The sequence below is a fragment of the Mandrillus leucophaeus genome, unplaced genomic scaffold, assembly GCF_000951045.1.
Source record: "Mandrillus leucophaeus isolate KB7577 unplaced genomic scaffold, Mleu.le_1.0 Scaffold13, whole genome shotgun sequence".
NCBI classification, from domain to species: domain Eukaryota; kingdom Metazoa; phylum Chordata; class Mammalia; order Primates; family Cercopithecidae; genus Mandrillus; species Mandrillus leucophaeus.
This window is the reverse complement of record NW_012101254.1, coordinates 2532707-2549297: the sequence shown is the minus strand read 5'-3', so window position 1 is coordinate 2549297 and position 16591 is coordinate 2532707. Positions and strand designations below refer to the sequence as shown.

Genomic DNA, 16591 nt, shown 5'->3' with positions numbered 1-16591 from the left:
CAGCTCTCCCAAAGGCCTCATCCCCGTGCAGGCACTGTAAGTATGTGGCCCTACAAACCCCTAGTGCTGTCACTCAGCCCCCAGCAGTGTGGCCACTGACATCCCCCATCTCTTTCAGACAACCTGTGCCTTCTACCAGCATTTGCTGGGCGGGTGCGTTTCCTGAGTGGCCGTGCAGTGCTGGATGTCACCGATCGCCTGGCAGGTGAGCACCCCCAGCCCCACCCCACCCAGCCTCCCGGTAGATTTCTGTTCTCTCCTGGCCTGTGGTCGAACCATTCACCCAGTTATCTTAGACCTGAAATAATTCCCCCCCAATCATTTAAAATTCTGATAATCTTTTTTTTGTGTGTGACAATCTCCATATTGCCAGAAGACAATCTTTGTTTTGATCAAAATTAGGTAGGTTTGTACAAGAGCAAAAGTGTCTCTAAAAAACTGTTAAAGGTTGAATCCTCCTAATCAGAAAATTAGAAATGCTCCAAAATCTGAAACTTTTTGAGTGCTGACATGACATTAAAAGAAAATGTACATTGGGGCAATTCCGATTTCAGATTTTTGGATTAGGGATGTAGAACTGGTAAGTATCAAGAAAACATTCCAAAATCAGAAAAAAATCTGAAATACTTCTGGTACAAAACATTTTAGATAAGGGACACTCAACCTGTGTGCGTTTCTTCCTCCTTGCAAACAAGGCTGCTTCTAGCCTATAGAGTACCTTTGTGTGAGTCAGAAAAAGCCTCCCTTTCCAGATAGACACTGCCTAGTGGGTGCATATGGATTGGTCAGTTGACAGCACCATCAAGAGAATTAGAAAAAGTTGCCATGTGCAGTCTTTAGCATATGCAGCCTGGCAAGCAGGCACCGGCTGGGTTTCAACCCCACAGGACCCCTTGGCCAGTGCTGGGACTGTACTATGTGGAGACGGGGCCTCGGTCTGAATCTACTCAGCCTTGCTCAAGCTCCAGCTAACGAAGGGTTACTCCAATCCTGTTTCTGCTTTGAGTCTACAGGAGAAGTCCAACTGACTTCATTCCAGGGCTGAAATCTGTTCCTGTGATCCTTGAGGTGGCAACACAGAAAGGACACAGGCTTAGGTGTCCACACACCCACCTGCCGCCAGCAGCCCTGACCTTGGGCAGGTTACTTATCTTGGTTTCATGATCATTTTTGCTTGCACAAAGCCTCCTCCTTTGCCTTGGGAAGGTCCACGTGTGGCCCACAGCTGTCACTGCTGCTCTAGGATGTGCCCCCTTCCTCCCACCCCCAGCTCTATGCACTGGATCATTGAATCCTCATGACCAACCCCCAGGAGGATGTAGATTCCACTTGGTGGAGAAAAGGAGAATGGAGCTTAGAAAAGTGAAATGCACAAGGTCCCTTGGTGAGGAACCCAGGATGTATCCTGAGAGCCTGGCTGCAGAGCCAAGCCCCCAACCCTGTGCTGTGCTGCTTCCCCCTGACACTGCCTCCTGGGTGCCTGTATGCACCCTCCACACAGTGGCCAGTCTCTCAGCCTCTTGCTCTGCCCACACGTGGCTGCCCTGCCCAGAAAGCCTTCTCCATTCTTCTTCCTCTACCTGGGGGATGCCTGCTTGGCTCTGGCATTACCTTCTTCCCGTGTACTTCTCAAGACTGCATCCCACATGGTATCACTGGTCTCTCTGCTGCCCTCACCTCCTAGCCCAGCTGTGAGCATTCAGAGACGGGCCCGGCACATGCTGCATGGCTGAGGACCTCGATACTAGCTGCCCTTTCAGCTTCTCCCCTGCCCCATGTCTGGCTCCTGGCCTTGCCTCTGTGTGGGTTCTATCCTTCCAGCATTCCTGGAGTGGCCTCTTACCTTACGAGAAGGCAGGTGCGAGTGAGGCAGGGCCGGCTGCAGGTGAGCTGGAGGTGTCCTAGACACCAGACACGGAACCCTTTGCCATTGCTCAAAATCAGCATTTTCTGATTTACCTGTCCTTGTCTGGGTAGTTTACAGGGCCCAGAGGTGGGCAAGTATCTTCACCTTATCCACTTACTGTAATTTTTTCTTGTCTATTTCCAAGAGACCTCAAAAGCAAGAGCTTCTCCATAGGTCTTCTGTTAACTCCGTGTCCACCGGGAACAGAGAAGAAAATTTTTATTGACACAGGCGAGGACTAATAATAGCACAGCTTAATAGGAGTAAATCTTCTGCTAATTACTTCAGCTGCTTCTAAGCTTGAGTTTAATGGGGTTTTCTCCCTCATGCTGGCCCCCAGAAGGGACTTGCCATCTTTGCCAGCTTAAGAGTCAACACCTGCCAGCCAGGTGACTGCCACATCCTTGCACCTGGGGAATGTGGCTCTGAAGTAGCCTGAGTTCAATTAGCCAAGACGTGAGTGGAGAGGGTGGTGTGAGCTGTGGAACTGAGTTTGGGTGGGGACTGCTACTCTTCCCGCGGAGTGAGCTTCCTGGGGGCTGAGGTGTAAACACGCCTCACTCTGCGGAAGAGAATTCAAGGAGCAAGAGTGGATCAAATGTAGCCGGATGGGGAAGGGGGCTCTGTCGGGGGCAGGGTGGAGCCTCCAGCCTTTGGTGGGGATGGGGGTGGAGGGTGCGTGCCTGAGTTTGGTTCTTGAGATAGTTCTCGCTTTTCCCTGCTGTATTAGCCTGTTCTCATGCTGCTGAGAAAGACATGCCCGAGACTGGGTAATTTAGAAAGAAAAAGAGGTTAAATGGATGAACAGTTCCATGTTGCTCGGGAGGCCTCACAATCATGCCACTCATCTTACATGGGGGCAAGGAAGACAGAATTTGTGCAGGAAAATTCCCCCTTATAACCTTATAAAACCATCAGATCTTGTGAGACTTACTCTCATGAGAACTGCACTGGAAAGACCTGCCCCCATGATTCAATTACTTCCTACTGGCTCCCTCCCATGACACGTAGGAATTGTGGGAGCTACAATTCAAGATGAGATTTGGGTGGGGACACAGTCAAACCACAGCACCCCCCATTAAAAGAATTTTGTTAAAATATACAACCAAATGTACCACCCTAACCATTTTTAGGTGTACAGTTCAGTGGTAGTAAGTGTCCATGATTTTTGCAGTCATCTTCAGAACTCTCACCTTGCAAAACAGAAACTATGTCCCCATTAGACACTAGCTCCCCATTTCTCTCTTCCCCAGTCCCTGGCAATCACCATCTACTTTCTGTCTCTATGATTTTGGCTATTCTAGGTATGTCATATAAATGGAATTATACAGTTTATCTTTTTGTGTCTGGCTTAATTCACACAGCAGAATGTCCTCGAGATTTATCCATGTTGTAGCAGGTGTCAGAACTTCCTTTTTTTTTTTTTTTTTTTTTTTTTGAGAGAGAGGTTCTCGTTCTGTCACCCAGGCTGGAGTGCAGTGATGAGATCTCAGCTCACTACAACCTCTGTCTCCCAGTGCAAGCCATTCTCATGCTTCAGGCTCCTGAGTAGCTGGGATTACAGGTGCCCACCATAACACCCAGCTAATTTTTTTTTTTTTTTTTTTTTTAAAGACAGAGTCTTGCTCTGTTACCTGTTCTCTTCCCACTCAGCCTGGAGTTCAGTGGCATGATCTCGGCTCGCTGCTACCCCTGCCTCCTGGGTCCCAGTTCAAGCAATTCTCCTTCCTCAGCCTCCCACGTAGCTGGGCTTACAGGCATGTACCACCATGCCCAGCTAATTTTTTTTTTTTTTTTTTTTTTTTTTTTTTTTTTAGTAGAGATGGGGTTTCTCCATGTTGGCCAGGCTGGTCTTGAACTCCCGACCTCGTGATCCACCCACCTCGGCCTCCCAAAGTGCTGGGATTACAGGTGTGAGCCACCACGCCCGGCCTAATTTTTGTATTTTTAGTAGAGGCAGGGTTTTGCCATGTTGGCCAGGCTGGTCTCGAACTCTTGAGCTCAAGTGATCCACTCACCTAGGGCCCCCAGAGTGCTGGGATTATAGTCCTGAGCCACAGCACTTTGGCCAGAATCCCCTTCCTTTCGAAGGGTGAATAACATTCCATTAAATGTGCATACAACATTTTGTTTATCCATTCCTCAATGGACACTTGGCTGCTTCTGCCTTTTGGCGATTGTGAAAAAGGTTGGTATAAACACGGGCATACAAATCTCTGTGTTCTCACCTATTTTTGCAGGTGAGATTCCACAGGGATTGAGGACACCTTTGAGTTACCGTTATTCAGTGCAGGTAGCTACTCAGGGTCATTCATTTTCTTGTGGTTCCCTCTCACTGTCCCCCTTCTAGTTTCCCCTCATCTCCCACCCTGTGGCTGACAGGGACTGCTTTCCTGTCACCTGTTTTCTTCCCACTCAGCCTGTTTCAAGCGCAGGGAACAGAACTCTCAACTCTTTCCAACCAGTGTACCTCTTCACTCCACTTTATAAAGCTCCTCCAAGCCCTTTCCTCCAGGATCCTTTCCTGGGAATGCTGGGGTGACCCACAGGGTACAGTCCTGCCCTTCCAGTTATCAGGACCACCTTCACCTCTGAGGGAACTGTGACCCTCGGAGGTTCCCTGTAAGAGCTCCGAGGGTGCTGCCTCAAAGCCAAGATTCCTGAGAAACGTCACAAGAGAGTGTGAGGCTGACCAGAGGGTGGCCCAGGGCATCTTCCCTGGTTCCTCATTATTCCTGGCTGGCTTTGAAATCAGAGGGACCCCTGGGACTCTCAGGGGAAGATATCCCAGGGGATTAGATGATGTGGTCCTGGTGAAGGAAGGACAAATTGCAGATTCATGAAAAATAAAACATGGTGGCTTACACCTATAATCCCAGCACTTTGGGAGGTCAAGATGGGCAGATTGTTTGAGACCAGGAGTTCAAGACCAGCCTGGGTAACACAATGAGACCCCCATCTCTACAAAAAAGTAAAAAAAAAAAATTAACTGAGCATGGAGGTGCATGCCTGTGGTCCCAGCTGCTGGGGAGGCTGAGGCAGGAGAATCACTTGAGCCCAGGAGGTCGAGGCTGCAGTGAACCATGATTGTGCCATTCTACTCCAGCCTAGGTGACAGAGCAAGACACTGTCTCAATAAATAAATAAAACAAAAAGCAAAGCTCCAGGTCAGCCTCTGAAATATGGAATCCCTAGAAATTTGGGGACAGTGTGAGGTAGAAAGAGTGTGGACTTTGGAGTCCAGGCAGATTTGGCCTCTGTCCTCTGCTTTGCCCTTTGCCTTGATTTGAGTCTTGCTTTCCTCCTCTGGAAAACGGACAAGCATCCTGCCTCTTGGGGGTGCTGTGAGCATGAAGTGGAGCTGTGATGTGAAGCTCTGAGCCCTGGTCTCAGGCAGTTTCCAGGATATGGAAACTATTCCACAGAATTCCCGGCCCACAGAATCCATAAAGCACTGCTGTTGGTGGTGTTTGCCTGCTCCAGCACTTATCCTTCGGCAGGATGACGGGCAGAGCATGTGAATCGCAAAGCCAGCTTCGTTAGTGCTAATGCGCTTAGGATAATGCGGCCACAGCTGAAGGCCCGAGCAGCCCTTCTGGGGACCCGGGAGAGCCCTTGATGTGGTTTTGATGTGGCCACAGCCCTGGCATTTACTCAGGTGATGAAGAGCTGGTTGGCAGATTCAGCTGGCTTCTGGGTTTTCTGGGGGTTAGAGAGGGTTGGGGGCCTTGGGAAACCAGATTTGGGGGCTCATCACTGGAATGGTCTGTGTAGAGCTTGCTGGTTCACAAGCACGTTCCATGCCTCTGCTGCTGGTCTGGTCCTGAGGTTTGGCATCCGGGCACCGGGAGGCTGTGCCAGGCTTCTCCCCTCCCAGCTGTCTTGTCTGCCAGCATGCTTCATGCGAGAGGGTCCTGATTTCCCTCTCCAGTCGTTTTTCTCTGTATTTGTGTGGACTTCCATAGGTGGTGATGTGGATAAATGCAGTATTACTATAGTTACTATTTGTCACCTGCCTGCCTACAGGTAGGCACTTTATGTGTATTTATTATCGAATTTCTAACAGACTTGAGAGGTTGGTTCAGCATTTTTATCCTTACTTTATGGGTTTGGAAAAGGCTCAGAAAGGTCAGGTGGCTTCCTCAGGCTGACACAGCTGATGGCGGCAGGATTGTAACCAGGTGTGCCTGCCTCTTTCCTGTTGCCTGGGCTGGAGGAACCCTTATGATTGTCAGAGATTCTGCATATTTCTGCCTTTGCGTGCCCCTTTCTCCATAAAACTTTTAAAAATTATAGTTTCTGACTGGTTGGTGTAAGCACAGATATAAATCAGTTGGATATATTCATATATTTTCTACTAATGTTAAAAGAAACTAACACATTTTCGTAGGCCCCTGAATGTGTCATGATCCTTAGGTTCTGCACCTGCTGGGTTGCCAGCCCTTTGGGGGACAAAGTTGGTGTCCCAAGAGAGGGAAGTGGGAGAGGGAGAGAGTGCCTGGCTCAAGTGACTCTCCTTTTCTGCCTGACAGTGCTGGTGGCCTCAGTTTACCCCCGCAAGCCTCAAGCTGTAGAGCGGCATGTCCTTCCCATCCTCTGGCACTTCCTGAACACCACCACCGGGAAGGGCACCCTGCCTGGACCCAGCGGGAACATCCGCGGGGTGGTGAGCAGGCTGGCCAGGAGCCTCCAGGAGCACATGGGCCCCCGCCTACTGGACTTCGCCGCCAGCCAGCCAAAGCACGTCCTCAAGACGCTCCAGGAACTCTTAAGACTCGGAGTCCTTGGGAGGTAGCCACAAGGCCACTAACAGAGGGGTGGCCCCTGACAGCAAGACAACTGGCAGCTCATACCCTTTTCAGCTGGATTAAAGATGGATCTGAAATGGGCAATTATTATTTTTTATCTTATTTTTGTGATGGAATATTCTCCTGGTTACTTTCCCCCTTAGAGTTCCAGATGTACACGGTCTATTTTGAAGTAGAAATAAAAGAATTACTTTTTTTCCTAAGGTTTTATTATCTTGTACTTTTTTTAATCACAGAGAATTTTCCAGTAACTAGGTTTGTGATGAACAAAATGAAATGTGACAGCAGCAAAACTAGTTGCAGACAGTGTTAAGCGTTAGGAAGAAAAAGGGTAGCACAGCCCTGCAAGCTGCAGCCCGCTGGAGACGATAGTTGTCCATCTGTGAGCTCCTGGGCAAGCCCTCCCGAAACCCGCAGCCCGAAGTGGTCATGGAATCCAGTCCATTTGTTATGGGTCTGATTGGAGGTGAGTGTAACAAATGTGTTCAGGGACATCGTGCTTCTGCCCTGCAAAAGCTGCAGCGCACGTCTGTTGGTCCTGTGGGAACCTTCTGATGGGATCTGCGAAGCTTATCAAAAGACAAGGGGAATTTGAGATTTGCATCACTAAAAGCCTTCTCTAGAAGTTGGAGTTCTGGCTAGTTCTGAAGAGAACTAGACAATGCTTTGCCATCGAAACACCCTAAATGGAGATGCATGCAGAGCATAAAGTGCTACCGGTATGCAGATGCTGCCGAGTCTCTGAAACTGCACAGGCTGCGATTGTGGGCCACATCGGAAGCCTGGAGGGGCGTGTGGGCACAGCACAGGCCAGGACTTGTGGAAGCAGGGAAGGTGTTGGCCCCTGGGGGAGCAGCCAGTGAAATGGGGTCCCGGCAGTTGGAGAGGGAAGTCTGGGGCTCAGGCTCTGGACACATTAGGTAGGAGTGGCTCTGCCTTGGCTGAGTATGACCAGAAAGAGTTAGAGCTCAGGCCATGACTTCAAATGCATAGGCAAGGCAGGCCTGGTAAGACAAAGGCTGAAGGGGCAGCATCCCAGCTCTCGCAGGGGAGCCCAGCCTGCAGCCACGTGCTGGGGCAGATGCAGACGACCGAGGCCCTGAGGGCCCAGCCTCATGCCAGCAAGTTTTCTGGCAGACGCCCGCCTCCCCTGTCCTTCCCCCGTAGAACCTCTTTCCACTGTCACCTGCCCCCTAGACCTAACATCCATTCCACATCCCTGTTCTGAGCCCCTCCTGGGGAGTCTGGCTCTGGAAAGCCCCGAATCTACTCACTTATGTATTTCCAGACCCTGCCAGGCTGAGGAAGCCACTTTCCCATCTTGCCTGTGTGGCAGGTGTAGTTAGGCCGGCTCCTCCTTAAGCCCTGGGGTGAGGCTGGGCATGCAAGTCATCCCGGGCCTTGGGCTTGTCATAGGCGGCTTAAGAGTGACTTTGGGTAATTCTAGTCCAGTGAGCTGCTTCTCACCTGATTGTGACCCCAGCATGGGCTTCCCTGCGACCATCTAGCTCTTTGTTGATTCTGACTGAACCAGGTTTAAGGCCTGCTAGACAGGTAGCCCTCCAAAAATGCCCAAGAGGCTGACAGTAAATGTTTTACATGTTGCACAATTTAATGAATTGCGTTTGCCTGTCATCTGAGCAAATATTTTTGGTTAGGTGAGGAGACTTGCATTTTCTGCTTTTATCCTAGAATGTATCAGAACATTTCAGGATTTTTTAGATCCCTAGGAGGCCAGGGATGTAGAGTCTGGCGGGGATTTTGACGACAGAAATGAAGCTCAGCAGCACTGTCCTGCCTTCCTGCCTTCTATGTCTGTTCTCACACAGGAGGTTTCCCATCCCATGGGCCTCCACCCACTCTCAGGGGTGGAGGCGTTGAAAACAGCTGAAAACACTGGAAAAGTGCAGAATACATCTTTGCACTGTTCTTTTCCCTCATTATTTCAGGTTTTATTAATCACACCTGTGGCGTGACGCTGCTGGGAGGCACTGGGTGGCTCCGGTGTACCTTGGGAAATTTCCGTCTCCAAAGATTTCCTTACCTCATTACTTTGAAAACAAAGGGAAGACAGCATGTTGGTAACCTGGCCCTGGGCCTGTTGGGAATACCTGTGGGAATCGAATGGGATGGCCTGTCATGGGAAATGAAGATTGTCCTGAGAGCTGGGGCTGGAGCTGAGCCCACACATCCTTTGCTTGGCTCTGTGTGCGGCCAGGAACTGCACTTACATGAGATGCTCTTGGGGGTGGGAATACAGCCTCTAATGATGGAAGATTCTCTCTCTCTCTGTCTCTCTCTCCAGGTAACAAAAAATGCAGGTTCAGTCACTCACTGCTTGCAGACTCCAATGAACAAAAGGGAGGCCTGGTATAAAGAAACTGACTTTTTATTCCAAAACTAGTTTAGGGGAAGAAGCTGCCTTGAAGGGTACTGAGTGGTTTTTGGAGCAGAAAGCGGTCACTTTTAAAGCGGGGGGTGGGGTGCTGGCGTGAATGGCATGCAGGAGAGGAAGCAGGCAGGTGGGGGAGTGCACATACTTGCTTTGATGACTTATGTAACGGGTGGTCGAGTTGGCATCTCTGTGGGCGGAACGAGGTTGTAAAGGTGGCTGAAGCTCTTTAGGTGGGAGGGAGTTTCATAGTGGGCATACTTTGGATTATTAATTGGCTGTTGTGTCTCCAGGCAGTTTCCTGGTGGGTGCAAGTTCCGCTCTGGAGCTTCTAAGCACACAGATGAAACTGCCCTGTAGGGAGGGTCTGGTGAAAGAGGTAAAAGGTTATAGTTGCATTTCTAAAGAGCTAAGTAGGAAGTGGGGAACAAGGGGAAACGGGGAAAAGAGAAGAGAAATAATTTTAAAAACTCGTTTTGTTTCTTAGAAAAATGGGTGTACTCGGTTTAGAGTGAGACTCATAGACTGAAGACTTGTCTGAGAGCTGTAACTGCCAGGACTCCCTTTTACATCAGGTAGAATTTTCTGAGATTTTGGGAAACTTTTCCTGTAGGTCCCATTGTGGCAGGCCAGGTCTCACTAACGCAGACCTCCATAACAACCGTTTCAATACGGACTGAGTGGTTAAGTTAAACATTAAAAGCTGAGAGAGCTGGTGCCCTTATACAAAGGCTGGAATGTCACGAAAGCCCACCAAGAGTTTTGCCTGGGCCTTTCCCGGGCCTTGAAGCTTGACGAGATAATGAGGAATTCTTAGTGGGACCCGTTTAGGATTAAACAAGTTTTATTAGGGGTCCGAAGAAACTCCCCAGGCCTCCACAAACAAGTTTATTGGGGGTCTGAAGGAACTCCCCAAACCTCCATGATTTAGCAGGAGACAAGATAAGGGTAATCACCGCAGCACCTGGACCCATTTAGATTAAGTGAATTTATTGAGGCTCCAGAGGAAGGGCTTTAGGACTTAGATCTTAGCTACAGATTAAAAGAAGTTAATTACCTATGTCTTTAGATGAATGCACACTTACACACAGACGTGTAGCGTAGAAGGTATGTAAGCTCTGGAAAACTTTGTAATTTGAGTTGTTCTGGTGATATTTTCCAGGCCTTCTCCCTGTAACCAATTACAGAAATAAACCCTCTTCCTCCCCGGTTCATCTGTATCTTGTTATTGGGCCACGAGAAATAGCAGCCCGACCCTCAGTGTGGTCTGGGAACAAAATCTCATTCTGTTTTCTCCTCCCTTTATTATCTCCTACCTTCTGAGATAATAAATGTTTCTCCCCTCTCATTGTGCTTCAGAATAATCTGGCAAGACTTAAAAAATACTGAGTTCTACCCCCATCCCACAGGGATTTTGATTCACTTGGTCTGAGGTGAGGTCTAGGCAACTGTATTTTTTTTCTTTTAACTCCAGGTGATTCTAATGGCTGGGCGAATTCAAAAACCACAATAAAAAGTCCGATAAAAAAGGAAACTAGCCATGGCTTAGGCCCTGTGGGCTCCTGGCCTGTCAGCTCCCCTTACCTCACAGCCCTATGAGTGTTCTGGGGTTGACGGCAGAGACTGAGTCCAGGCTCCGGAGTCAGGCCTGTGACCGGCTGGCGTACGGCTTGGGGCCCATCTGTCAACCTCTCTGATCTTTCCATATCAATCTCGTGTGTGGATGATGTCGGTGCCCACCTTCACCTGGCTGTGCTGAAGATGAATAAGAACATTCTTATAAGGTACTTGTAAGTACTTATAAGGCCATGAAAACAGGGAGCTGTTTTCTGTTTGGGGCCTGTCATTACTCCAGCTATCTTCCCCTTTCTTCATACGCCTTCACAACCATCCCTCCCCCCAGAGAAGAAAACCCAGCAGCTCTACTCGCGGCCGTTCCCTCCGTTCCACTCTTCTGACTCTTGAGAATGGAGGGGGGATGATTTGAAGGGGAGCAGAGCGCTTTCTTGCCTAAAGCATTTTCCTTTTATTATAACTTAGTTCTGCCATTAGGGAAAGAAAGGGGAAATGACCGTAAGTCTTCTGTTCTCCTTGTAATGGAGGGAGGAAGATGGGGGCCCAGAAAGGGAAGCCGAGAGGAAGAACCAACCTCCTCATTAAATTCTGCAGTGTTGCAGGTCTGCCATTCTTGATATCTTATAAGGAAGATATTATTTCTTTCATTTCCTGATGAGGAAACTGAGCCTCAGCGATGCTTAATGAACAACCTCAGCCAGTACACAGGAATCACCTGGGAATTTTGGTAAAGCGCAGATTCTGTTTCAGCAGGTCTGGGTGGAGCCTGAGAGTCTATTGTTCAATTCCTAGGTGATGTCAGTCCTGTGAGTCTGGCAGGGACCACACGTTGCGGGGTCAGGCCCTAACGCAGCAAGAAAGTGGCTGAAATTTGGGTATGTGTCCAGGCCTGCTTGACTCCAAAGTCCCTGACTTTCTGTTCCAGGATGCTTTATGGCTCTAAGACATTTACCTTCCCTTGGGTCAGTTTGAGCCCTTAGAAAGAACCCATTGAAGCCCCATGGATATCTGGAGTTAGTCTGGTCCCAGAGTTTTGCTCCCAAAAGCTTCAGGGCAGAGGGTCTGCTTGGTCAGCTCTAATCATTAGGACATTCTGTGAACACTTGGCCTCTGGTGGGGATAGGATTTGCGGGCACAAATGAAGACTACATGAGAAAAGTGTAGTCTATTCAGAGCTTGCTTTAGCAAGGGAGTCTGCCATGATGACCTGAGTTTTGGCAGAGGCTCATATGCAAGCAGAGGAATGCTGCAGCTTCATAGTGGAAAAAGGGAAGACTTCAGGTATGCCCTGATTGGAAGCTGTTGGCCTGGGGATGCTATAGGTACCAAGTGTGGACTGTGGCTTGTTACAATATCACCCACAGTGATTGTTAAAGTAGAGATCCCTGGGTTGTACTCCAGACCTACTGAATCAGAACCTTGATCGCTCACTCTCAAGATTGAGAACCTCTGTCACGATCTCAAAGCTTTCAGTGGTTATTAGGTTCCCAGGCTAGCCCACACCTGGGAGTCAGCATCCCTGAATCAGTCTTTACCAAATGTGGTTGATGAAAAGAATTGCTTGAGGAGATGGGGAGAGAAACAGGAACAAGTGCTTTTTAAAAACTCAGACTCAGTCTCAGCTGTAGACCTGTTACTGGGGGGAAGGCCTGGGAATCTGCAAATTATCAAGCAGCTGATTCTGAAGACCAGGCAGCCTGGGAAGCAGCGTCCTAACTGCCTGCTCCCAGCTGGGTTCCAGATAGCACGGCAGCATCCCTGTGCGCATGGGTGCTCCCTGGTGGGTGTTTCTGAGTCAGGGACCTCTTGGGGGCTCAGGTTTGGTCCTTATCATTACTGCGGTTTATTCAGGGGGCGTGCTGGTTTCGCCATATCCCGTCCCCTGGTGTTTCAGTGAAGCTGGCTGTAACATTTGAAGGCTTTGCTTTGTTTTAATCACATCTTTATAATTATCTCTCTGTGGGTTGACAGCTGTTATTAGCATCACCTTGGGTTCTCCTTGAGAATTTTTACATCCTTAAAGTGATCATGCACTTCTGCAGCTGATGTCAGAAGCCGTTAACTAAACAATCACTTTAAAATGTCACCAGGTTTCGTAAACATAGCCAATCCTGTCCCCTTCCAAAGGAGGGAAAAAAAATTGCTAGATAAATAATTTTCATGAAGGCAATTTGTTTCCCAGGGTCTATATTCTTTTCTGTCTCATCCGCTGGTTTTTACCGCTGTGGGGCCCTGGCAATAAAGAGCTGTCTCCAGGAGGAGGCCACGTCTGCTCCTGCCAGTTTTCATCTGGAAGCCCACTTCAGGGTTCGTGGCAATGAGAAGCAAAGATTTTTGGAAGATACTTTTCTCTTTTTCTTAATGCTGGCAGCAGTTTGTGTGTGTGTGTTTGTGTGTGTGTGTGGCTGGAAAATGATGGGAATGGTCGAGGTTCTCAGAGGGAATTTAAAAACTCCTGGAGACCTAGTTTTGAGTTTTCATCCAAGCTAGTTTGAGGAATGGCTAGGATTTCAGCTGAACTTTGGTGAGATATGAAAAGTAATTTCCTGGGCTAGGTGTGGCAGCTCACATCTGTAATCCCAGCACTTTGAGAGGCTGAGGTGGGAGGATTGCTTGAGTCTGGGAGTTTGAGACCAGCCTGGGCAACAGAGCAAGACCCCATCTCTACAGAAAATAAAAAAATTGTAACTGGGCATGGTGGTGCATGCCTGTAGTCCCAGCTAATCAGGAGACTGAGCTTACGAGTTCGAGGCTGCAGTGAACTACAGTGAGCTATGATTGTGTCACTTCACTCCAGCCTAGGCGACACTGAGTGAGACTCTATATCTTTAAAAAGAAAAATAATTTCCTATTTGTAAATGTTGGAGAAAATGGAGAATTTCTTCCATAGAAAGGTGTGCTGTCTCCTTCCAGTACTGCCTCTCTGGAATAATCTAGATCCTGCTTTCCAGGTATCAGGAGGAAGGCTGGCCAGGGTAAGAGGCCTGCTCTGCCCTCACTGGCAATGTGTCTGTGGAGTGAAGTATTTTTCTCATGTGTAAAAGGTATTGAAAAAACATTTGCTTTGTCCATCTCAGAGTCTTTTTTCCCCTAAAGATTTAATGAAACAATGTAGATAATCGCATTTTGAAGAAGTAGAGCGTTACATACAAAGAAAGGTAGAATTGTTATTAACTGGAGGGAGCCTCATCCCACACTGCATGCAAAGCCTGCTGTTTAGCAGTGTTCAGAGTAATTGCTGGCCATCTATCTGACTGACTGACAGCCTCATGACTCAACATGGGAAAGACGAGAGATTCAGAGGCTTAATTTGTTTTTTTCCATGTGGTATATTTGACATATGTACTTGCGATTGCAAGCAAATGTTGTGAAGTCTTTCCTCTTCACTTTGAAAGACATGAAAACCTTCAAAGAAGGAAGTCAATTCTTGCTGAGTTTGACAGCTGTTTTTAAGTTTCTCCAAAGATCAAAGCGCAGCTCAGAAATGAGGGGGAAATGATACTGGCTTCTTTTCTCAATCGGGATCTTAAAGTGCGGAGGCAGCAGAGATGAACATTAAAGACCAAAATGGCCAGGATTATGAGTTCCGTTCCCCAAGATGGCTCAAAAAGATGCCTTAGAAAAGACACGTTTGCCCCTGTCGTACAGATGGTGGGATAAGTAGGCTGACATTATCACTGCTTTGCAGATGAAGATACGGGCCCAGAGATGCCGGGTCATAGAGCCAGGGAATGGAGGTGTCACGACTCAGGCTCTGGTGTTGTAAATCCAACCCTCAGGAGCATGATACTCTCTGGTTCCTGAGAATGAGTGGCCCATTTTCCATACCCCTTGTTTCTTTCCCCTCCTGCTCTCTTCCTCCTCTTTTTCTTTTTCCTCCAGTTTAGGCCAATCAGCTTTATCTGTGGGCATTAACTGAGCCCCGCCAGTGCTATCACTCCAGCCAAAACCGATTGCTGCCTCCTGTGCTAGACTTCAAGGGTGTCTGATATGACAGCGTTCAGAAGCAGGTGACTAGGTCAGTGGAATCCTAGAGCCACCTGATGCAGGGCCCATGGACTATTCAGAAAGTTACTTTCTGAAGTCCAGGAGTGCAATCAAGCCTGCAGTGTCCAGGGTCCTCCATAAAATTGAATTAGAGTGCTCAGTGAATTAACTGTTTGCTCCTCTTCTTGTGCGATGCATTTTTAATAACATTTCATAAAAATGTCTGGATGGATTGATGGAGCTTTATTTAAACCTCAGGTAGGCACGGGGAGTACACAATAGTGCAGTATAACATGTTCTGTTAATACAGGCCCAGAACACGTGTACTTTATGGCAGTTCAACTGAATCTTTGATGTGGGGCTACTTAAAAATATATTACCTTTGAAAAGACTTCCTTTGAAAGAGTGGGTGCTTTAGCAGCCTGTAAGCCGTCAACCAGTTGATCAATTGACAAACACGTCAGCACTTATAATTCACTGCAGCGGCTCCTCTGATACATGCAAACCACTGGTTTATTTCAGAAAAAGAATGTATTTCTCAAAATCCCTTTCATTCACATCGTAAGGTTTATGAGGCAAGTCTTGTCAATCCTAGGCCCTTCACAATGAAAGAAAAGTCTCCTTGGTCTGTGTGCCCTGTGTTTCCTTTCAACATGGATTATTTTAGGCTCTGAACTGGGCATACGATGTGAGGAACGAAGATAGATACTGCTTAGAGTCAACGGCAGCTCGGACCCCAGCCACGGAGGGAGGTTGTATTTCATCCTGAAGATTATGTTTATACTTGCAAAAAACTATCACTGTTCTGCCAGAATATGATGTTTACTTTCTTTTTTTTTTTCCTCCATGAATCCTTTTGATGGAAGCAGAAAATTGTGGTTTTTTTCCCTGGGGTGGAGCTGTTTACAGTGTCATTAAAGTGTTCGGTAAAGGGCTAGGCTCAGTACCTCCCTCTCCACAGCTCTGGGGTCTCCATGGTCGGGAGGATGAAAGTTGTGCTCCTCCAGGGTGGAGCTGGCCCGAGTAAGAAGATGGGTATGACGTGCACCCCTTAGATGGATCTGTGGTGGGTTCCTCCTTCTCTGTATCCCTGACGGTTCTTGGTTTCTAACTCTATGAAGAAAAAGTGTAGATTCCTGCCATGCATGCTCACGGAAAGCACGGTTGTTCATTCGGGACCCCTCTTGTGTGTTCTCCATGACACTGACCCCTTCAGTGGTGGAATACTATGCCTGGCTCCTTGCTGCCCCCGCTAGCTTGCACGGCCACCGCAGGGGGCACCCGGCCACCCTTTCCACTTTCTACCCCGCCCTGGATTTGTAAGATGAGGCCCTTTATGGAAAGAGGCCTGGGCTGGAGACTCAGCCTTGCTTCCCCTCACTGCTGGTCTGGCTCCACTTCATATCCTGGTTCCAGTAACTAAAATGTTTCTAATTCCTGTGGTTACACCCCCTCATGGTATCCCAGTTTCACCCACTGTGTCCCATTCCAGCCTCCCTGCAGCTGGGGAACAGCTTTGTTTCCTCAGACCTCCAGGAATCCTGCCCCTAAATCCTAGCTCAGGCAGGGCCCACTTTCTGAGCATCCCACCTGAAGCCACTTACCTGTGCGCTAACCTCGAAGGCTGCCCACACTGTGTGTCTCCTCACTCAGCTCAGTGCCCAGCTTTCTTAAGGCTCAGCCCATGGTCACCCAGTGGTCTGCCCAACCATTTAGGGAGAATGCCCAGATATCTGTCGGGCAAGTTTCCTGAACCTGGTCCATTCTCATGTGTTTACCTCGGCCCCTGCCCTGCCTGGGTGGCTGGGCTTCCCTCATTGCCTGCAGCCCAGGCAGCTCCTAAGTGTCCACCCAGCAGTGGGTGTGGCTTGGCTCTAGAATCGCTGGCCTGGGCACTGCCTGAGCACCTCTCTGAGATGAGGG

At 48.5% G+C, this 16591-nt stretch overlaps 1 protein-coding gene across 2 annotated transcripts in view; it reads left to right on the top strand.

Annotated features, from left to right (window-relative positions):
• The window catches only part of FAM179A (family with sequence similarity 179, member A), an 84296-nt gene extending 77379 nt beyond the window's left edge, over positions 1 to 6917 (top strand). For both annotated transcript variants that reach the window (XM_011972572.1, XM_011972571.1), the window contains 2 exons: positions 119 to 205; positions 6439 to 6917. In XM_011972572.1, the coding sequence (XP_011827962.1) occupies positions 119 to 205; positions 6439 to 6701 (350 nt within the window). In that variant the 3' untranslated portion in view covers positions 6702 to 6917. The remainder of the gene's footprint in view (positions 1 to 118; positions 206 to 6438) is intronic.
• Positions 6918 to 16591: the final 9674 nt, after the last annotated feature.